This window comes from Manis pentadactyla, chromosome 6 (assembly GCF_030020395.1).
Source record: "Manis pentadactyla isolate mManPen7 chromosome 6, mManPen7.hap1, whole genome shotgun sequence".
Taxonomy (NCBI): domain Eukaryota; kingdom Metazoa; phylum Chordata; class Mammalia; order Pholidota; family Manidae; genus Manis; species Manis pentadactyla.
In genome coordinates, this window is record NC_080024.1 from 108,366,243 (window position 1) to 108,390,582 (window position 24,340).

The window sequence follows — 24,340 nt, forward strand, 5'->3', positions numbered from 1 at the left end:
CAAATGGTGTGGCAAACTGGACAGCTACATGTAAGAGAATGAAACTGGATTATTGTCTAACTCTATACACAAGAGTAAACTCAAAATGGATCAAAGACCTGAATGTAAGTCATAAAACCACAAAAAACCCTTAGAAGAAAACATAGGCAAAAATGTCTTGTATGTAAATATGAACAGCTTTTCTTGAACACATCTCCTTGGGCAAGGGAAACAGAAGCAAAAATGAACAAATGGGACTACATCAAACTAAAAAGCTTCTGTAGAGCAAAGGACACTATCAGTAGAACAAAAAGGCACCCTATAGTATGGGAGTGTATATTTGTAAATGACTTATCTGATAAGGGATTAGCTTCCAAAATTATATCAAGAGCTCACATGCCTCAACACCCAAAAAACAAATAACCTGATTAAAAAATCGGCAGTGGGTATGAAAAGACATTTCTCCAAAGTAGAAATTCAGATGTCCAAAAGGCACATGAAAAGATGCTCCATATCACTAATAAACAGGGAAATGAAAATTAAAACTACAATGAAATATCACCTCACACCAGTTAGGATGGCCAACATCGAAAAGACTAGGAACAACAAATGCTGGCAAGGATGCAGAGAAAGAGGAACTCTCCTACACTGCTGGTGGGAATGTAAGCTAGTTCAACCATTGTGGAAAGCAATATAGAGGTTCCTTAAAAAACTAAAAATAGAAATACTATTTGAACCAGGAATTCCACTTCTAGGAATTTTGAAGAAAGCAAGATCTCAGATTCAAAAAGACATATGCACCCCTATGTTTACCACAGCAGTCTTTACAATAGCCAAGATATAGAAGCAACCTAAGTATCCATCAGTAGATGAATGGATAAAGACATGGTACACATTCACAATGGAATATTATTCAGTCATAAAAACAAAACAAATCATAACATTTGCAACAAGATGGATGAAGCTAGAGGGTATTATGCTCAGTGAATTAAGCCAGGCAGAGAAAGACAAATACCAAATGATTTTTTTCATTTGTGGAGTATAATAACAAAGGAAAACTGAAGGAACGAAACAGCAGCAGAGTCACAGACTCCAAGAAGGGACTAGTGATTAGTAAAGATAAGTGGTTGGGGAGAGTGAGTGGGGAGGGAGGGAGAAGGGAATTAAGGGGCATTATAATTAGCACACCCAATATAGGTAGGTCATGGGGAAGGCAGTATAACATCGAGAAGACAATTAATGACTCTATAGCATCTTACTACATTGATGGACCATGATTGCAATTGGGTGTGTGGGGTTCTTGGTAATATGTGTTAATCTTGAAAACACAATGTTGCTCATGTGAAACCTTCATAAGATTGTATATCAATGATACCTTAATTAAAAAACAAAAAGAATAGATCTACCATATGATTCAGTAATTGTACTTCTCGGTATTTGTCCAAAGAAAATGAAAACACTAATTTGAAAAGATACATGCATCTCTGTTATTTGCAGCAAAATTTACAATAGTCAAGATACTGAAACAACCTAAATGTCCACTGATGGATGAATAAAGATTTTGTATAGGTATATGTAGTATGTGTTTGTATATATATATACATAGATATACATAAAACTACTCAACCATAAAAAACGAAGGAAATCTTACATTCATGACAATGTGGATGGACCTTGAGGGCATTATACTAAGTGAAATAAGCCAGGCAGAGAAAGACAACTACCACATCATTTAACTTATATATAGAATCTAATAACCAAAACAAATGAACAAATAAAACTAACCTCATAAATACAGAGAACAGGGGGTTATAAGTGGGGAAAGGGTTTGGGGGTTGGGTGAAAAGGTTAAGGGAGCCAGCTGTATGGTGACGGGTGGTGACTTGACTTAAAAAGTGGTGATCACTTTGTAGTATATACAAATATTGAATTATTATATTATATGCCTGAAAACAATATAATGTTATATACCAATCTTATCTCATCCAAAAAAGAGTTGTCATTATCTTTCCCAGACAATGTTAACTGACCTCATGTTTTTCAGATATGTTCTACACAAGGAATTCTAAGCAGCATGGCTGTACTGGCTTTTGAAATAACATAAAGTATTAAATATGAGCTTTTTACCTACCAATCAGCTTTCAACCAGCTTAAAAATTTGAACATTACAAATACAGTATAGTGTATCCCTTCCTCTCCGCTTCCCAGAAATAGATGTTTGTCATTTTCATGTAGGTGTTTATGGATCCCTAAATTATCTATATTCTCTACATTCACTATTTCTATTCATTTAATTTTTTTGCTCAACATTATATTTGTGGGATGACATGTACATCTGTATTTACAGATGTACTTCTAGGTCACAAATACATTTGCACTAATTTATTCATTTGTGGTATTTATTTTATGGATATATCCTTATTTAATTATTCATTCTCCTCTTGAAGGATATGTTGGTTATTCCCAATTTTGAGCTTCCTCAACTGCCTTTCAAGAAGTATAATCACTCTGAACAAATAAGATCAATGTGACTCTAACAAGGTTGGAAAGGAAGTGTTTGCCTGTTTAAGAGAACATGATGCTTTAAGCAGTTTAGCATATGCTTTTATATATGAAGAATGTAATGGTTGTGTGCCTGGAAAGCAGTGCTATCTAGGCTAACATTTTATTGTGAAACATATACATTGATTTTATTAAAATGGCCTTTTATACAAAATGTAGTTAGCCTGATTTCAAATGCAGAATTTACTTGAAATGAAATTTATTGCTATATGCTCTGTAATGTATCCTTCTAACTAGTTTAGAAGCCTTAGACAAATATTTACTGTATGCTATGAATGGTTCCTGGACAATCTTATTTACTCTAGTGACTTTAACCAACATATATAAGAAGAATACTCTCAAATCTACCCTTTCAGCCATGACTTCTCTCTCAGGCACATCCCATGTGGCTTCCAGCATGAAATATCACCTCTGCACCACAACACACACTTGCCATATAGGCACCACCACCACACCCCAGTTCCTGCAACCAAATTCACAATCTTTCCTATGGTCTCAGTTTCCCTGATGATTATGTTCCTTCTTTGATCTAAATCCTTCAGTAATTCTGGGTATATGGATTTTTTTCCCCAAAAGTCCAAGCCCAAGAGGACCTGATCTTTACCAGCTTTCTGACTTTATCTCCCTTCCTCACCTTCAAAACCAACACTCAGGGCCCAGGGACAATACTTGGCACACAGATTCATAATAAATATTTTTTAAATAAAGGAATAAAATATTCTGCCAAATCAAGCCATATAAGAGGTACTTCATATCTCTTCTTCTTGAAATGTTTTCGCCAGTGTGTATGTTTAATAAAACCACGTGTTTAATGATTTATAATTTCCAATTTGACAGTTAAATTTCCATGTCCAAATAACTGAGATTTTTATCACAAACTCCCCCTGATCTCCAGCCATTCCCTAGACAATGGAATATTTCTTCCCATTTTTCTTGTATTTTATTTTCCCTCAAATTATCAAAGTTAACTAAAATATCTCATCTATTTCCTTAACAGTACTTTTCACTGTCATAAGAAGTAAAGAGTAACTATTTGGAGGTAGCATTCATCTGCCAGACTTTACTCAGAGTGCACCCTGTACTATGCATACACACACACACACACACACACACACACACACACACACAAATATTATATATACATATATATATATATATACACACACACACATATATATGGATACAGAGAGGAAATAGGAAGCTCTGTCAGGCAGATTCATAAATAAGTGAGTGACAAAAATGTTAAGTATTTTATGATTGAGTATTTGCAAAGAATGGCAGGCTTCTAAAGGAGGAAGTGGTCAATTCTATTAAGGGAAGAGTGGTGGAAAGATTTCCCAGCAGAGATGTGGGAGGTGAGTTTGAGAGATGAAGAGAATATAAAAGCATGTGGGGGAAGGTCATTGATGGTCAGGAGAGAAGATTGCACAACAGCCCAGAGGGAAAAGCACTTACATATATTGGGTATGTGCATTCAGGATGCTGGAATTTGAGGTTCAAGGAAATCATAGCAAGAGTTAAGGTAAACAGGTCCTGGAACACAGAGGGCCTCATATGCCAGGCTCAGGAATATGGAACTTCCCTGTAGGCAGTGCAGTTAACATGCTTGACCTTATGCTTCTAAAGATTAAACTCTGGTAGTAATATGTAGGCCTGATTGGCAAAGGGAATGGACTGAGACAAAATAATAAGGATGCTGTTGCAGTAATACAGAAAGCACAACAGGGATAAAGAAAAAGATAGGTAGGAATATTATGGAGACAGAACCTCTAGTTTTTCATTGAGAGAATGACAGAATCCAGTTCTATCTTGGTTGACAGATTGATGACCCACACCATTTTTCAAGGTTAGGAATATAGAAGGAAGAGCAAATTTTGGAATAAAGAGAATATTTAGGTTTGAAAATCTAGAGATATCTAGTTGGAAAATGAGTATCTGCTAACAAGTCTCAGAAAACACGTTTTAGGCTGGGTATGTCGATGTGTACTCACCATGTAGATGCTGATTGGAGCCTGGGGATCATATATCACCCAGGTTTACCAAGTAGAGTAAGAAGAAAAGTCAATGAACAGCAGAATTTTGCAGACTCATCAACATTTAAGGAGAGTGGAAGAAACGGGTGGGCACAGCACAGTCCAGCATTTCTTAATGGCATTTTCCAGTAAAGTGATTTGTTAGGAATATTTGAAGGTAGAGAATTAAAAGATGAAGGTAAAAAAGCCAAGGAGAGTAGATTTTTGGGAAGAAGATGTCAATCTTGCTTGTCAAATGCAATACAAAGGTGGAGTATAAGAGAATTAGAATGGGTCATTTGGGTCTTGCAACTGGGAGATCACTGGTGACCTATGATGGGGATTTTCTGAGTGTGTGGGCAGGGAAGCCTGTTGCAGTAGGTAGAAGATGGGTGCAGGAAGGACAGGTGCAGTGAGTGTTGGCTGTACTCATAAGATGGGTCCAAACAGGAAGTGCTCTGCCAGCAGCTGTGCAGTTGAACCAACAGTTTCACCTTTCTCCCTATTTGTTTTCACAATCACTAAGATGAGGAAATGGACTAGACTATTTCTAGTTCTCTTCCAGCTCCATAATTTCAAAGACTTATTAAGTGAATGCATAGATAGTTAGGGGAATGGATAAGAAGTCACTACTTCTCAAATTATCAGAAGCTTATTAAAAACCAAATTTATAGGGATTAGCTATAAGTTAGTATAGTTTCCAAATTATCCATTCATTTCAATCAAAAGTCTATACCCTCCAAATAGCCAAAGCAATCCTGAGAAGGAAGAATAAATGGGGGGTGATCTCACTTCCCAACTTCAAGCTCTACTACAAAGCCACAGTAATCAAGACAATTTGGTACTGGCACAAGAACAGACCCATAGACCAGTGGAACAGAATAGAGAGTTAAGATATTAACCCAAACATATGTGGTCAATTAATATATGATAAAGGAGCCATAGACATACAATGGGGAAATGACAGCCTCTCCAACAGCTGGTGTTGGCAAACTGGACAGCTACATGCAAGAGAATGAAACTGGATCATTATCTAACCCCATATACAAAAGTAAATTCGAAATGGATCAAAGACCTGAATGTAGGTCATGAAACCATAAAACTTAGAGAAAAACATAGGCAAAAATCTCTTGGACATAAACATGAGCAACTTCTTTATGAACATATCTCCCCAGGCAAGGGAAACAAAAGTAAAAATGAACAAGTGAGACTATATCAAGCTGAAAAGCTTCTATACAGCAAAGGACACCACCAATAAAACAAAAAGGCATCCTACAGTATGGGAGAATATATTCATAAATGACAGATCTGATAAAGGGTTGACATCCAAAATATATAAAGAGCTCATGCACCTCAATAAACAAAAAGCAAATAATCCAATTAAAAAATGGGGAGAAGATCTGAACAGACACTTCTCCAAAGAAGAAATTCAGATGACCAACAGACACATGAAAAGATGCTCCACATCACTAATCATCAGAGAAATGCAAATTAAAACCATAGTGAGATATCACCTCATACCAGTAAGGATCGCCACCATCCAAAAGACAAACAACAAATGTTGGCAAGGTTGTGGAGAAAGGGGAACCCTCCTACACTGCTGGTGGGAATGTAAATTAGTTCAACCATTGTGGAAAGCAGTATGGAGGTTCCTCAAAAAACTAAAAATAGAAATACCATTTGACCCAGGAATTCCACTCCTAGGAATTTACCCTAAGAATGCAGCAGCCCAGTTTGAAAAAGACATATGCACCCCTATGTTTATCGCGGCTCTATTTACAATAGCCAAGAAATGGAAGCAACCTAAGTGTCCATCAGTAGATGAATGGATAAAGAAGATGTGGTACATATACACAATGGAATATTATTCAGCCATAAGAAGAAAACAAATCCTACCATTTGCAACAACATGGATGGAGCTAGAGAGTATTATGCTCATTGAAATAAGCCAGGCGGCAAAAGACAAGTATCAAATGATTTCATTCATATGTGGAGTATAAGAATAAAGAAAAAAAACTGAAGGAACAAAACAGCAGCAGGCTCACAGAACCCAAGAATGGACTAACAGTTACCAAAGGGAAAGGGACTGGGGAGGATGGGTGGGAAGGGAGGCATAAGGGTAAAAAAAAAAAAAGGGGTGGGCATTACTATTAGCAGATATAATGTAGGGGGGAAGTCTCGGGGAGGGCTGTTCAAAACAGAGAAGACAAGTAGTGATTCTATAGCATCTTAATACACTGATGGACAGTGACTGTAACGGGGTATGTGGGGGGGACTTGGTGATGGAGGGAGTCCTCATGTAATTGTAGATTAATGATATTTTAAAAAAAGTCTATACCAATGAGCAGACTCTAAGCCAGCATATCCCAGTGTGCCATGAACACTAGCTCTGTAGAATGGAATAGGGATTAAATAAAATTTTAAAGAAATGGTTAGTGGTCATATAAATTGATCACTAACAGAGGCTTAAATAAACTCAACTTTATTGCTTTACTACAGAATTTCTCAAGTTCTTTGCTATAGTATTATGCATTATGATTTTCTAACACTTATTTGACCAGACTTCTTTTTTCTATTGTTTTGTCTTGTTTAATTTTGACTCACAGAGTTTCTGAGGACTAGCATTCTGATTAATGTACTTTTGTAGACACTGGTCTAAACAATGAAGATATATCAGTTAGACTATGACCTGTTTGTGCTACACACTCTTCATTACATTCTTCAAAAGTCTCATTGTTCGTGCAATGGCAGTATTGTGAATGCACTGTTTTGTTAAGTCAGCAAGCCAAGAGTAATAGTTAATAGGTTAGCACCTCTGTGGCTGAATGATTCCATTCTAAATTGGACTCTCAGCCCAATCCTGGATCCAGTAGCTGAATTCTATCACAGCAGGTAGAGTGATTGCTTTTTCAAACTGCATTCATTTACTCCCTTAATATATGTATGCTCTGAAATGTCTCTTTTGGGAACAAGAAGCACAAGGCTGAGACTGTTGCCTCAAAGTGGCTGTTTGCAAATTGGGAGCTTAATGCAGTCCACAGGTGGGGAAGGCATCAGGCTCTGCTCTGGCTCCCTAAGTCTCTGTTGCTGTGCAAGAAGCAGCTGAGGCCACAGCTGGAGCTCTTCTTACCTTTAGGAACTCTTTTCCTTTAAACTCTGCTTGGCTAGTGCTTTTCATAAAATGTGTTTTCCATGAAAGAGCTATAATAATCTACTAACAAAATCCACCCCGGTTGGACCAGCCAGCTCTCCAAAACTCAGCCCCAAATAACAAAATCCACCTAGTGTGGATTTTGTTTTCTGCTCTGTCTCCTTGCTCCCCGTTTCCTTCTCATTTTAATGATATTAATTCTCATTTGCTCTGTTTGAGCAATGTTTTAACACACAGAAGGCAGCTTGTAAGGAAAGGCCATGTGGATACATACATGAGCACACAATACTTGCGAGCATAAAATTAAATAAATTAAATTAAATTAAAACTTAAAGGGAAATTGAGTATAATTTTGTTCTCTCTCTGACTCTCTGTATGACTTTAGGGGAGTAAATTCACCTTTGAAGGCTTATTAGTTTTTTCATATGTAAACGGAAGATAAATAATACCTAACTCTATATGGTCATTGACTGGATTAAATAATAAATGCCAAGCTCTTTGCCCCAAGCAATTGCTCAGTAAGTGGTAGATATTATCGATAATTCTTTTGATTCACCAAAATGTTAACAATGGTTATTTCTAGGTGATGGGGGTCTTGCTATTTATTAGATTTTTATGTTTTTACCCAAATATATATAATATATGCAATGTAAAGTATAATATACATTTAATTACATAAAGTGTTTATGAAAAAATATGTATCTTAATATGATATATAAACCAATCTTTTGCTTCCTGTCCCTAAGTTTTTCCTCTTACACATATTGAGTCACTTTCATTTGAGTCAGGTGAGAGGATATAGACAAACAGTATATGTCTTGGGCACAAGAATGTAGGATTCGGAGAAGTCCTCCCCTGGGGTGCAGCTAGTCAGTGCCATTCTTACAATTGACCCCAAATCTTCTAAGTTCACTGTTAGTTCTCCAAGATTAAAAGAAGAAACATACTGGATCTACTTTTCTTGGAACAGTATTGAAAACAAAATCAACTAAGTATTCAAAATAATGGAGAGGTCCTGGATTCTAGGACTGCCTTAAAATTATCTCTATTTTTCTCTTCTAACTTTGATTTACACCTAAGATAAAATACCTCCTAGCTGCTATGTATGACAGCTTCAGCTAGATTACAAACACTTGTATCTGTACTGGACATGTGGTTTATTTAATGATAATATAGTTCATTAACATGCTTGAGGAGTGAGAATTGGTTTAAGGAGCTTTATAATATTTCTCCAGTGAAACCCTGGAACCTTCCTGAATTTTAGTAGTTAACATAAGACTCTGAGGTGATGAAAGCTTTTGGTACATTCTAGGCAGAAACAGGCATCCCTTATTTTAAATCACTAAGACTCAAACATGTTTAATATATTTAACTGTAGAAATATAAAAAGAACTAAATTTCCTACCCTTTTTTCTCCCTTCCGTAGCTTAAAGGGTGCTGACGCTGGCAATGGAATCAGAGTGTTTGTACCTGATATCGGGATGTTCATTGCCAGTCTGACCATCTGGCTCGTCTGTAGAAACATTGTCCAGAAACCTGTGACAGAAGAAGCAGCACAATATAACCAGGAGTTTGAAAATGAAGAATTGGTAAATCTGACTTCATGCATCTTCCTTATTTGATTTCCGAAGGCATTGATCCTTATTAGGTCATGGAAGTGGAATAATAATTGTGAGAAATGCATAGCACTCTACGATTTGCCACGCTTGGCTTAAGTATTAACAACTACTCTGCCCAGGTCCTTGGTGGAGTTCTGATGGGCAGGCGTCCTCGTCCACACCTTGGCCACGAGGAGACAAGTTTAGGGAATGTGAGTGCCCTTTGTGAGGCGGTCAGCCCGTAAGGGCCAGACTTGATCCAGTGTTCTTTTCACTACCATCTAATTTACCTCAGATGGTTAGGCTTTCACATTTGAAGTATGATGGCACATTAGTCTAGTTATTGCAAATAATCTTAGTTATTGCAAAATATTTAGAGAAATAACACTGTTAGTTTTGGGGAAAAAAATTTAATTCTCTCTCAAAAGGAAGCTTTCCAGTCTGTGCATCTTGCTTTTCAGAGTAGAGTTGTATTAACCTGTCATACTTTGATCAAGTTATTTTAAAGCACTTAAGATAAACAAATACATTTGAAAAAGCATAAGAATTGAAAACAGGTAAATATAATGAGTAAAATGTATGTTAATTTCTAGACAATTAATTAATTAATTTCTAGTTACGTTTTAGTGGGAAGTGTTTCAGGTATAACTGCTGGACCAGGGAACATGTCAGATTTCCTTGCAGAACATGGAGGGAAGCGTGTTGGACAAGTTGTCACCCAGTCCCCTGACCTGTTTTGGAACATGGCTATATCCTAGTAACTGTTCTTTGTTATGTGAGCCTAGGTGACATGGATTTTAAGCAGTAAGAGATCTGGTAATTGAAAGATGAAATTTATGCAGAAATAAAGTTGCTAAAAAGACTTCCTTTGGACACTTGACACAAGATACAACTACCAAATGTTCTCATTCATAAGCTTTGGCAAGAAATTGAACCTGTAAAACTGAAGTTAATTGAAATTAATTGAATTAACTGAAAACATATTGAGAATGGTAACCACAAAGACATAGCAAGAAAATTCTTCATTCCTTCAAAATACTTATGTGCTCACAAATAAGCAGCAAATTGCCTTAAAAAGCAAGAAAGAGAGGATGTAATTCAATAGACCTATGCAAACTGGAAATGATATTATTGCCTAAATCCTTCTGGGCAAAAAATATACAGTCACATTGCATATCCATATTCTGCTATTTTTAAGACAAGTGTGAAAAAGGTAGTTGGTGTAAAGGCAATTATAGCAAGGTAGCAACTAACCACGTCATGCATCATGTCTACAAAGTACACATTAGTGTCTTAAAAATGGGTATAACTATTGAAGTACTTTTTCTTCTTTTTGACTTCAATTTTAAGACAAAAGTTAATATCTTAACCTCTATTTTTACATTTGAATTTTATTTGTAATATTTATAGTTTTGAAAATAATATGGCTTAAATAATCCTTGCCAAATTTATACAAACTTAGTAAAAGTAAACCCATTAAGCTTTCCAGACTTAGGATTTTTCATTATTGTTTATAAAGGCAAGACTATTTTTCAGTGGCCCTTATATTTTAGGTGGAAGGCAAAGATTTATTGAAAATAGAGTGGACTCTAAAGTCAGACTAGTGACTGTATGACATTGAGAAATTGTTTATTCTCTTTCATCTTTGGCAAAATGAATATAATACTACTACTATATCACAAAGTTGTGAGTACTAAATGAAAAGTCAAATAAAAACAGCTAGTGCAGGGCCTGCTCATTTGGGTTACTTAACCAAATGCTACTTGCTCACCTCATTCTACTCATCTCCAATTTGAAAGGTACTAAAGCAATTTCAAATTCAGGATTCTTTCAGAATGATAGAAAAGTAAATTGAATGGTGTGTTTGAAGCCAGCCCACTCAGCAAAAGAATCCCTTCTGTGCCTTTCCTACCAGACAACCATAAATTAATTAATTACAAAGCTTCTTAAAAAGAACTTCTGGCAAGGGCTGCCATAACAAAGTACCACAAATTAAATTAAAAAAAAAAAAAGAACTTGGACAAATGTCCTGTTGCTGTAAGACCAGGAACACCTACACTGACCAACAGAAGGTAATGGTTAAGATCCCACAACTGGTGAAGAAGAAAGCACAAAGCAATTATATGCGTCAGCTCTAAAATTATGTTTCCTTTCTGACTGCACTCAATTCTCAAAAATTAAAATTACAGTACCTTTCTTCCATTTGAAATTTGTGTAAATATCTGTGCCTTATATATTATTAATCCTATCATTTAAAGAAAGCACTAAGACACTCTAACCATTAATTGTTTAGGCTTTGAAAATACTAAATGTCATTATTATGAGGTTTATTTCCTTCGCAGTTAAATTAATTTTGGCCTGATTTAGATATTAATTCCATTCTCTTAGCACATTCCAGGCTACCAGGTGTCCTGGGAGGAACAGGCTGGAGTGTGAACTTCTGAGGTGGATCCACAAGGAAATATTTCTCACATGTGGACAGTCAGGCTCAAGTCTGAAAAGAAAGGAAGACACAGCCAAAATAAGCAGGGGAATTTATTTTATTTTTGAAGGCTCCAGCATACTTCCTGCTACTTATAAATCTTGGTGTTTGTATTAGAAGGCTTGGTTTTCAGGATCCTTTGAAAGGATAGTGTTTGGCATTGTTTCTTCTTCCGTTTGTCTTAATGGAGAAATGGCAAGATTAATCTGCTGGTGCCTGGGAGGATTATTTCCCAAATCCAGCATTGTTTTAAAGTAGCAGCTAATCCCCAGAGAAGACTCAAGAGTGTTTCCTAATCCTCATCAGTTTCATAATGAGGCTCAAATTTGCTGTTTTAAAGGACACCACAAATCCAAGGATTCCCCCCCAAAGCACTCAGGGGAAGTGGAGACCAGCTAGAAGTGGGGGGAGACCCTTGCCTTTTGTTTTGTGGAGGGCAGACCTCAGGAAGGGAACCAACTCAGGTGCCATAAAAGGCTCTCTTTCAACTGACTTCTGTGCTCTTGTTTATTTGCTCACTTTAATTCAGAGGCAAAGCTACAAATCATGACAGGGAAATATTCCAATTCTAAAATCTTTTAAAAAATGAATTGTGTTATGAAAATCAAATTGTGTAGAAAAGGGTCACTTGTGCAATGAAACACTGTGTAATTCCACCAAACTAATATCATCTTGTATATTTTTGTACTACTTGCTCTTTCTAGCTATTTAATGAGATCTCAGGCCTTGTTTTTTTGAAGCAAGTACTATTTTAATCTATTATTAAACCAAATTAATGATAAATCTTTATTTAAATAGGAATTTCAGTCATGATTTGGTTGGCTTAAAGAGGCATCTTCTAAATAGTCCGACAAATCAAATATGAAGGATAAAGAGAATATTCCAGAATAAGTCATCCATCACCTGTTAAAAACTCAGGGATGCAACATTGAGGTCCTGCTAACATTTGGAAATTCATTCTGGACCTCAGAAACTGCACCCTCCTTTCTAACACCTAATATCTGTTAGGCAAAAGCATTCTGGCACAAAGTGCCCCTCTTGGCTGTGGATCCAGATTTAGCTCTGAGGCTCAAGTGGCTTTTTTTTTTTTTTGAGCAGGAAACAAAGAATGGAGAGAAACAATCTTTTTATTATTACCTTCTAGTCGGGCACTCAGCATCTGCTCAGCTCTCACCTGAGATTTAGTCCAAAGTCCCCTAAAAGTTTTCTAGGTTTTTCTGGTTTTTCAAGCATACAGACATGACCATCTGAAACACAAACCGTTCTGAATGGTAAGAAGCTGTCCCGTCACCATATATGTATGCCTTGTGCTTCATGATTTGTGTGCCTCTCCCAGTCACTCTCAGAAACTGGGCAAGAACGTACTGTCACGCAGAATGCACGTCCTTCAGAATGCAGCCCTTGCTCTACCTTCTCTGAGTGAGCCATTCAGTTTGGGTGCAATTTTTAATTCTACTAATTTTAGAGGCCATTAGCTTAAATAAAGAAAAAGGTTTTAATTAGAGAACATCATTGGACTGTTGTCTTCAAGGAAGTTTCAGGACAGTTTCAGTGTTCCAATATGAGCTTCACTCTGAGTATCTGTCACAGACTAGTTAACTTTGCATCTGTAACTAACTTTATTCCACCTGCATCTTCCCACTACATCTCACTGGACACAAAGTGAGAGCACAGATTCCTGCTCATCCTTTCCTGTGATAAAAGCACCTGGGGAGCATGCCCACATGACCCGTCAGTCAGCAGAGTCATTGTCACATAGAAAGGCAGGGATGTTATTACTGACAGTATGCTAACTGAGTGAACTTAGCCTAGACTGGACTGGAATATGTGGCCAATAGTAAAAATAATTTAAAGAATTAGTGATTAGCAAGTCAGCTCAAATATCTTTAAACTGTTAAAATGAAGCCATTACCTTCCTTTCTATGTCATGCATTTGTTAATTCATTTAACAGTGTTACCTATTCTCTGCCTCTTTTGAAGGAATCAGAGGTCCAAAGTAGCCTTTTATCTTTAATAATATTTCTAGGTCAATGATTTTAGAAATTCTTAGAATATTTTGCTCTGTCATTGGAATATTTGATAGACAATGTGCATTTCAATTGCAGATAACAAAACACCCACATGGGAAACGTTTGGGGAAATCAAGAGCCCCAGGTCCTTCCATAAGGGTAGAATAGTCAGGTAGGTGCTGAGACAGGAAGAACCAGTGTGCCCCACGCCTATCACCTGCTCTGCCACCAGAGCCCCCATATCACCACAGAAGTCCAAGTCATTCTTTAGAGGGTGATCGCGTCTTCCACCCTTCTTTAAACTGTGAGTACCCCTGCAATGGAACTGCCACTGTGACCTATTTGACATCCATTTGTTCCCCATGTTTCTTTCATAGTGGTGTGTTTGGGGGCAGGAGGTGCAGCCCTCCCCCTACACCGGGCAGCCTTCCTGCTGACCTGCCACCCACGTCAGCAGAAGCACTCTCCACTCAGTCACTGCAGCCAGAAGCCCGGGTGTGATGCTGGATTCCTTGGGCCCCTCATGCGATAACATTGACAAGTCCCTGGACACTACCTTCAGGCTTTGTCTGAAATCATCTGTTTCCCTCCATTTTCACTCCCACATTCTCATCCCAGCACTCACCACTGCCCAACTAGACCCTGAAATAACTTCCAGTGGGTGTGCCACTCCCAGCCTCCCTATCCAGTGGACACCACACACAGTGTCTGGATTATTCTTATAAAATTATAAATCAAATTATGCCACCGCCCTAGATAAAACCCTTCATTGGAGTCCCAAGAATGCAAAGAGAATAAGATTCAGGCTCTGTCTCTGAGGGACATGGCTCTGCATGGTCAGGGCACCGCCTGCCTCCCCATCCTGGCCCGGGGCTCCTTCCTTCTCCCTCTCTGTGCCAGAGAGCACAGCTCTCTCCCTTCTGCCACGAAGGTCAATCCTATTAATTGCATGGCCAGTTCCTGCTCCATCACTGGTGCCCTCCTTCCCACAGAGACTTTTGCTGACTGGCCTCCCAAAGTAAACCTCCCAGATTGTTCCCTATTGCTGGACCCACCTGTCTATTCTATGCTTACCACAATCTAGGATCATTCTCCACAGTGCTTTATTTTGTTGTTTTCCGTCTCTTTCACTGGACTGTGAGCTCCATGAGGGAAAGGATCATATCTGTCTTGCTCTTGCAATAAACCCTGAGTTAGCAAAGTAATTCCACAATAGAACTCATACACTTGTCAAGTCACTTGACTGAGCACTGACCGATCAACACAGAGGCTTGTACAAAGGCATCCAAGGTGTAAAACGAAAGCAACAAAGCGCAGCTGGGATTGTCTGCAAGGAGTTGCTTCAACCCGAAATCTCAGAGGATTTAGCAGGGTCAGGGAAGACCCACATGTCTGTATGCGTTGATCTCTCTTTGCTGTAACTACAGAGGAGTATACAGATTTATCTATGGATATGCTTATTTTTTCAATACCTACTATGTGCCAGGATGGTCAGAAACTAATACCTAACAAGGATTATATTTTATTTCCTTGCTTTGCTTTCCAAAACCTCTGTCCCAACCCCCCTTTATTTTTTCATCATATTTTCTTTGTGAATAACTTCAATAGGGCATTCCAGATCCCTGTGGTCAGATGCAATCTCCTTTTCCTTGCAATGATCTTAGGGTCTTATATTCTCATTTTATAAACAGGTATATATGCTGGCTTGTTTCCTCTGCGTGACTCCAAACCTTGGGGGCCCACCGTGGACCTGGCACAGTGCTGGGAGCAGAGCTCAGGCTCCATAAGGTGTTCTGACTGGAGTGGGGGGCAGGACTGGAGGGTGGGGATGAACGTGGGATGTCAGAGAGGCTATAGCTCTGCAGGGCCATTGATATTTTAATAACAAAGATGAGCACTTTGTTCACTTCTTAGTCCACCACAAGTGATTATATGAGTCTTAAATCTTTTAGCAAACTTTTGAGCAGCAGGAAGATATGTGTCCTCAAAATGCTGCTTCTGTCATGACTCCCTGAATTTTTTATTTCTAATAGGAGTACAAGGGCATGTCAGAAAAGGTAAATTTGGCTGGTTCTTAAGAGAAAATGGGTGGTTCAGGGTCAGTAATAATTTCTGTAACCAAGGACAAACTGAGTGGATAATATAGGAGTTGTGTCTGGGTGTGTGTGTGTGTGAACACTGGTTTGGTTTTACAGTGTTCTGTTAAGTGATTTTTTAAAAAATTAAATCTCAGAGATAAAACTTTTAAAATAAATGGTCACTCCAATCTGGCTAATCTCCACTTTGCCATTTCCCTTTCAAATGATGTTCAAAGTGATTTTTAAGGATTGCAATCTCTAATTTGATAATTTAACCCAGCAAGTTTTCAAAGGTTCCATAGCCACGCCCATCCCAGACCTAATCAATCAGGATCTCTGGGAGGCAGGTGAATGTGTGTGGTGGTACAAGGACTGCTTTTCTTAAAGCTCCACAGATCCTGAGTGTCCTGGGTAATTTAACTGGCCACTGGCCGCTAACGCAGTTTGTCTTTACCGGCCTCTGTAAAACTCATTGCTCTACAGAAGGTGATTGAAAGCATACATCTTCATGCTCACCTTTCCAAATGAATCAGGGAATACTTAAACTGCTCTTACAAGTTTGGAAAAGTAATCCTAAAACAAGTATAGTAACAGAATGAAATATTTGCTACAAGCTACCATGCTAGGCTTACATAACACACGTGACACAGAGCAGACAAGCCTCTTCCTTTCTCTTCCTGCTTGCTTTGCAGGGAATGGTGTGGGGCGCAGTTTTCTTCCACAGCGACACAATGTTTGCCTTTCCTTCCTTGGGCTCTTCTGTTGAGATGAACCCATTCTGTTAAGGTAAATTGTTAACTTTTAATAATAAACAATGAATAAGCAACTCGTGACACTTTAGGAAACTGCTCCCTTTGCCTCCCTGATCTTTTGGCTCATTATTTGTGACTTTGATACACTGCCATCAAAATGTTCTTAATAGTTTGGTTTTAACCACAAATAAGAGGAAAATGGGTTCAGCTGCATAAAAAGCTCTAGTCTAAGATCTAAAGGTTGACTGAAACCTGAAGGAGGTTCACAGATAAATTACTTCAGTTTATTTCCAGTTAATGGAATCTGCCTAGGATTTCAGATTATTTCAATTTTTGCTTTGTTAGCTGAATGCAGAATTAGTTGATCAGTGGTTGCAGAGGCCAGGCAGTGTGTGGATTTTAGGGTGGCTTCAAAATCACCTACAGAAGCTCTTTAATAATACAGATTCCTGGGATTCACTCACTGAATTTCTGACTTAAGAAGTTGGAGGTGGAGCTTGGTAATCTATCTTCTTAAAGATTCCCAGATGATCCTTAGGATTTATTCCAACCCAGGTTGAATATTTTAGTGCAGAGGTATCTACCAAAAGTAATTTACTGCATCTTCCCTGTCCCAAGTTGACTGGAAATGACTGCCAGTGCTGTGACTAATGGGACTAGGCTGCAAGGTGAGAGGGGGCTGAGGGGTGACATGCAGAGGCTGCTGTGCGCTCAAGCCCCGGCCCTGGCGCAGGGGGTAGTGTGACATTGCATGCAGCTGATTCTGCAGCACCACGAGCATCCTCATGTGAAGTGAGAGGTGGGTGCGTTGTGCATTGTGAAATCAAGTACCTTGAGAGGCAATAAGTTTACATTTTCTCAGATAAGTTTTCAATTTTTAACATGGACAGTAATGATATGTAATATTTTGTTTGGCTTTTTAAACTGTAAAGGGTCTCTTTGTCTTTAATTTCTAAGGTAGCTCAGGAACCAAGGCAACTAAATCTTTATTTACAGCTACTCCTTAGCTCCAAGACCACAATCAAGTCGCTTTCCAGTTCAGGGACAGGAAACTCAATCAGCAAGGCTCCTTGTTGATAAACATGTTGGAGTGAGCTGATCGCTCTTGCAGCACGAGTGTTTACACATCACCAGATGGATAGCTTAGTGGGAGAAAGCCTGCCAGCCTGTTCTGAAGGCAGCCTGGCATAACTAATGGCAGTTTTGGCGCAGCCTGGGCAGTGGGGCTCACAGAGCAGACCCTGCCTCTCTTTCAGCTCTCTCTGTTTGGCAGGTTTAGAAAGCATTTCCAATGGAGGGCCCCGGGGATTCTGGTACAAAAATGCTGAAAAACCTCAAGCACTGTGGTTTGTTTATAAAAATCATAGGGGCTCACAACAAGCACATGAAAAGATGCTCCACATCATTAATTATCAGTAAAATGAAAATTAAAACCACAGTGAGATATCACCTCACACCAGTTAGGGTGGCCAACATCAAAAAGACTAGGAACCATAAATGCTGGCGAGGATGCAGAGAAAGGGGAACCCTCCTACACTGCTGGTGGGAATGTAAGCTAGTTCAACCATTGTGGAAAGCAGTATGGAGGTTCCTCAAAAAACTAAAAAGAGAAATACTATTTGACCCAGGAATTCCACTCCTAGGAATTTACCCAAAGAAAGCAAGATCTCAGATTCAAAAAGACGTATGCACCCCTATGTTTATTGCAGCACTATTTACAATAGCCAAGATATCTTAGCAACCTATGTGTCCATCAGTAGATGGATAAAGAAGATGTGGTACATATACACAATGCAATACTATTCAGCCATAAGTAAGAAACAAATCCTACCATTTGCAACAACATGGATGGAGCTAGTGGGTATTATGCTCAGTGAAATAAGCCAGGCAGAGAAAGACAAATACCAAATGATTTCCCTCATTTGTGGAGTATAACAACAAAACAAAACTGAAGGAACAAAATAGCAGCAGACTCAGAGACTCCAAGAAGGAACTAGAGGTTAACAAATGGGAGGGCAGGTGGGGAGGGAGGATTAAGGGGATTGAGGGGCATTATGATTAGTTCACATGAGGTGGTGTGAGGTCATGGGGAAGACAGTATAGCACAGAGAAGGTAAGTAGGGACTCTGTGGCATCTTACTACAGTGATGGACAGTGACTGCAATGGGGTATGGGGGGACTCGATAATATGGGTGAATGTAGCAAGCAAGTTGTTTTTCTTGTGAAACCTTCATAGGAATGTGTATCAATGATACCTTAATAAAAAAAAATCACAGTGGCTCAATCCTAAGAGAGGTCAGGGAAATACATGTGCCTAACCTCGCAAAAGTTCTTGACCAGAGATTTCTATTTGATTTATTCTACCTCCATAGCAATTCTATAATTGAATTATGAGTCATTTATTATGAAAGTCATATGTGCCTTTCTGACTGCCATCTAGTTGGCTCTAGCCATGGTCTCTTCCTCTGTCTCCTCTTACAAGTGTGGTGACTGCAGATTTCGGCCACATATCCCTCCTTAAGTGGGATTTCTCATGGGCCACTCACCTTAGGTGAAGGGCTAGAGCAGCAGATTGCCCCTCAAGCATATGGTCTATGGTAGGTGGGGGCACGGGGGCCATACCACAGCTTTCCTTGCAGGGGAAACGAAGCAGGCCAGGGGAAAGGGCTTGGGACCTGAGCCCTTGAAGCCTTAGAGGGGATCCCGGCTGCAGGAACACATGTTCCAAGGTGAGGAAACCTGCTGGCTCTGGGTTCTCCACTTGCATTCCTGCATGTGATGCTTCTGGGCAGAGAGATGGGGATAAGTTTGGGGGAACAGATATATCCAGCTGTGGTGGTCCCTGAGGGAAGGCCTCCTCTTTCTCTCCAGGTAATCTTGTAAGACCCCTGGCTTTAAAAAACCATCCATCTGTGGGTGAACCTCACCTAGACCTTTCTAATCCCACCCTCAGTACTCCAGGTTCCTATGCTAGATGCCCACCTCCCTCGAGACACCTGAAAGGCATTTCAGGATTGAATTTCCCAACTTACTCCACTCCTGATTTCCCCATCTCATCAAAAAGACACAAACATAGACAGTACTTTGATTCTCCTCCATCCTACCTCCTTCCAAACCAAATTCTCCAGCTGGTCCTGCTAACTCCACCTCCAAGACATACTGCCAGGATACCCAACCCCCTGCAACACCTCCTCTCCCCTCTCCCCACCACAGCAAGCACCTCCCAGCTGTTACTCCCTGGGAATCACCTTGTGAGTACATCACATGGTTCCTCTAACTGGGTGGAGTGGTTGGAACTTGAAGTCCTATCAGAGTGGTGTAGAGAAAATGGAAGTGCCCATGGCTGGGATCCTCACCTAACCCTGATCTACTTGCCCACGGCACAACTGCAATGATGTACTTGGCCTACTGCTTAGGCAAATGTTTACACACCTGTTGGCAATGAGTCATGATTGTCTGTTGCTATATAAACAGCTCCACCCAGTGCTCTCCCAGACTTTCTGGATGTAGATGTGATTCTAACACTTGACCTGCCACCATGAGAATAAACCTTTGTTACCCCCAGTGTTCCATTGTCATTATTCAGTCTCACCAAATTCAGAGTGAACATGCCTGGAGCTGAAAGCCTCCAGTGACACATTAGGCATAGTTGCCAGGATTCACTGCAGACTGAAGAATGGAATAAGCTACCCTCATGGGAGGTGTACTTCAGCGGGCTGCTGCCCCTATGGATAGAGAGATACCCAGGTATCACACAATGGGCATATGGTCCGAGGGGTTGATCCTCCCAGAGGAGTTAGCCCTCCATAGGACTTGGGGAAAGTGGAGGTGATGCCTGAAGCAGTAGAGGAGGCCCTCTACAAATAGGGAAATCCTTGGAGAAAAAGAGCGCCCATGTGGTGGCAGGAACCATGGGTTGGCTGTTCCTCACAATGTTAAGAAGGGCCATAAAGGAGAAGAATGTCTTCCTATAAGAAGCATGAGAAGAGGTAAAGTTCATGAAGGAGGGAAAAAATTCATTGATGGTTTAGATGGTGATGCTGCGAGGTGCTACGGAGAAGGTAAAGAATGTAATAGTAGCACGAGAAGACACAGCACAGGAATGTGAGGTGCTGTGGAGAAGGTCAAAGATCTGCTGAAGAATGAGATGGTGTCACCATTTGGAAGAGGCAAAAGCCATGAAGGAGAAGGACATAGCCCTGAAAGAAGCACAAGAAGAGGCAGTGCGAGAACACAAGCTGCAAGGTGCTATGGAGGAGGTAAAAGATTATTTGCAAAGTGAGATGATGTCACTGCAAGGCACTATGGAAGAGGCAAAGGCCACAAAGGAGGAGGACATACTCCTGTTAGAAGCATGAGATGAGGCAGCATGAGAATGAGAAGGAAGAGGGCTGTTGAAGACTGATAGTGCCCCTGCAAGGCACTGTGGGAAGGTAAAGGATGTAGCAGAAGAGGCAGTCTGTGGAGCACTTAGAAAGCTGCCATCAGGCCTGGAAATGGTGGAGGAGTCGTGGAAGAATGAGGAGGTACATGTGGTGCTAGAGGCACCAACCCCTTCTCTATTGAAATCTCTTCCAGTTGAAGTCAAGAAAATAAAGGCACAGCAACTGTGGGTTCCTCCAGAAGAGGTGCATCCCCCTCCCCAGATCATGGAGCACTGTATGCTCTGCCCCTATATACAGGCAGAGCTGGTGGATTTGGATTCATTGTTTCAGCACAAACCCTTGCCTTTGGTATGTAAGGGTGGATGCAATCATTCTGTCAAGCTGGCTACCCTGAAAACTCATCCTGCCTTGCAGAATGAACACCAGACCCCAGGGAATCATTCACTTCTTAAGTGGGTACTGGCTGCACTTCGCACTGTGTGACCCAATCAGGGTGACTTACCATTGTCCCCTATTAGATGGCAGAATAAGCCAAGCTCCAACAGGTGTTACAGGAGTTAGGTATGATAAATGTCATTTATTATCCAGTAAGTTATGATCCGGGTCAGGAGCTGTTTATGGCAGGGATGAGGGATATGGTGCTGCAAGTGTCTCCCTCATCCCTCCTTGGGTCCTTAGTGGCCATTTTTGCCCCTTATTTAGGGCAACACTTAAATGAGGTTACCCATATGGTGGCAGATTTGGGGGAGGCTGAAGCAGTGCAGGCACAGAAGGGAGTGTGGTCTGCTACTGAAAGGAAGGACTTAAAGGGCACCATGAAGGTCACAAGGACCCAGATGTGGGTTTATTTGATAAGGGCAGGAGCAAACAAAAATAAATTTGATGGGAAGTCAAATAAAAGCTTACTAGAGCTGTGGCAACAATTGAAGTTGGAGCAATGATTTCAGCCTTTGAGGACCAAGAAACAGAAGCCAGAGACAAAGCACAAGTCTGGCCTTTGTGTCTGCAAGACGTCCTGTTGGGGAGTGATCTGTCCTCACTTGGACATCCACAGAAAGATGATTTGGCAATACAGTTTGACTGAGGGGAGGGGTGAGGTACCCACCTTAAGGGACCAAGTATAGACTAGAGGCTACATGTTGGAATGTCAATTCGTTGGTCCCCAGTGAATGTACAATGTGTCCTGGCTCTGGGAGAAACAGGAGCTTAATGCTCACTGATTTATGGTAACCCTGAGCAGTCTCCCAGGACCTCCGCTATTATAGATGGATGCAGGGGTAAGGCTTTCAGAGTGAAACAAGCCCAAATCCCATTGGGAATAGGGCATCTAATACTGTGTATGATGTCATGCTTATTCCTGATTCTCTTACAGACAACTGTAACACTATTGCAAGAGGTTTGAGTCTTTCAGGCTACTGGAAAGTGCTTATTCTACATTTGGCACAAATTCTGAAGTGCTTATACTGTTTGGTATGAAAAGGTATCGGGTGGCTGGGATGAAAAATGTGCATTTGCCTTTGCCACTGCAAAGTAGGCGGTTTTGCCTTTGCCATTACAAAGTAGGCAGTTAAGACCATGCAGGCCTTGAGGTCTGGTAGACCCATTAAGGCCCTGTGAGTTGGATGTCCATGTGACCAAAGATGGTTATGGCTGGGGACTCTGGCAGTGGCTTGAATGAACTTGCCAACCTATTGGATTCTGGCCACAATTCTGGAGAGGGGCAGAGGTACAGTACACCTCACAGAGAAACAATTGACTGCTGTGTACCATGCCTCACTGGCCACAGAGCCTGTTATCAAGGCTTGACTCTGCGGCTACTAACAGGTACCATGCCAACTGGTTGGTTAGTCACCAATCGCTTTGGGGACAAGAGTTGTGGAATACTTATGGGCCTCTAGTCAGGTAAAACAGTTACACTAAGTCATGTGACAGGCCATTTGCCATTGGCATCCACAGGAGATGATGAAGGAGATAAACTGGCCCAGGTATGTTGGCTAAAAGGAAAACCTGCCTCCTATGTTGCCCATTGGTTACATCAACATTTGCTGCATGCAGGGCAGAAGATAATGTGGGCCGTAGCCTGTTTGTGGGACCTGACTTTGACCTTTGAAGAAGTCAGCAGAGCCTGACAGGAGTGTGTTGTGTGCTCCCATGGGGACTTGCACCAAGTCTCACAGATAATAGCTAAGGGGCTGATATCCCTCATCAGGTGGCAGGTAAACTATATTGGACCTCTGCCCATACTAGAAGGGTATTAATATGCCATGACTTTAGTGGGCACAGCTGGTAGACTTCTGCTTGCTTTTCCTATGCATTGTGCAGACCAGGAAATGACCAAAAGAAACCTAGAGTGTCTTTTTATGGCCTATGGCCAACTGCAGGTAATTGAAGGTGATCAAGGCATCCACTTTACTGGACATGCACTTCAAGAATGGGTACAACAATTAGGGATAAAGTAGAAGCTTCGTGTACCATATAATCCTACTGGGGCAGGCATGATAGAGAGGAACAATGATTTGTTAAAATCTGGACTGAAGTCGGATACCAATAGTTTATGGGGGTGCTCTGACCATATGGACAGTGCTACAGCAATTGAAAGAGGAGGCCCGGTAGGGAATATTGAGCCCCATAGACATGCTAACACACATTGTTGCCTCTGCTACCACTGTAAATGCAAACTAAGGAGGAGTTGTTGAAGCTGGGGTTTGGCCACCAGAATAATATTTTGCTACCAGCACTGACTACAATAAACCCTGGCAACTCCATTCAGTGGACATGACCTTGGACGTTTTGACACATGGACCAGTGATGGCTGGCCCTCCTGGCACCTTACAGGCTGGCCTCCTGAGGTAAGAGCAGAGTGACCTCCATGGATTACTTTAGTGTACCCTAGATGGCTGGGAAGTAGGAGCATCTTACTGGGGAGTTTTGTTTTATCTCTACAGCCAGTGCATGCAACTATACATAGCACTTTACATGGATCCCTCAGCAGCCCCCACAGGAAGAGGAGTAAAGATATGGTACACTAGACCTGGATGGGACCCCTTTTCTATCATGGTCCCCACAGGACCACTTTTATGCATGCATCCTACCTGATGCACAAGATTTGCGTATATTTGTGTCATTAAAACATGTCTTATCACCATAAAGTTAATCTCCTCTAATGTCTTCATGGATTGGGCACACACCTTAGCAAACCTGATGTTTGCTGGGTGTGCATGGAGCTCCCTACCAGTTCTGCTACTTGTCTCCCATTGAAAGTATGAGTCATGAACTCATCTGAGTGGAACTGGTTTGAATACATCTGGAATGACCACTCTGTGGCAGTAGAT

General features: G+C 40.5%; 1 protein-coding gene across 2 annotated transcripts in view; it reads left to right on the plus strand.

Annotated features, from left to right (window-relative positions):
* Window positions 1–24,340, plus strand: part of PIEZO2 (piezo type mechanosensitive ion channel component 2) — a 455,534-nt gene that overhangs the window by 253,802 nt on the left and 177,392 nt on the right. For both annotated transcript variants that reach the window (XM_036880702.2, XM_036880703.2), the window contains exon 5: window positions 9,131–9,293. In XM_036880702.2, the coding sequence (XP_036736597.1) occupies window positions 9,131–9,293 (163 nt within the window). The remainder of the gene's footprint in view (window positions 1–9,130; window positions 9,294–24,340) is intronic.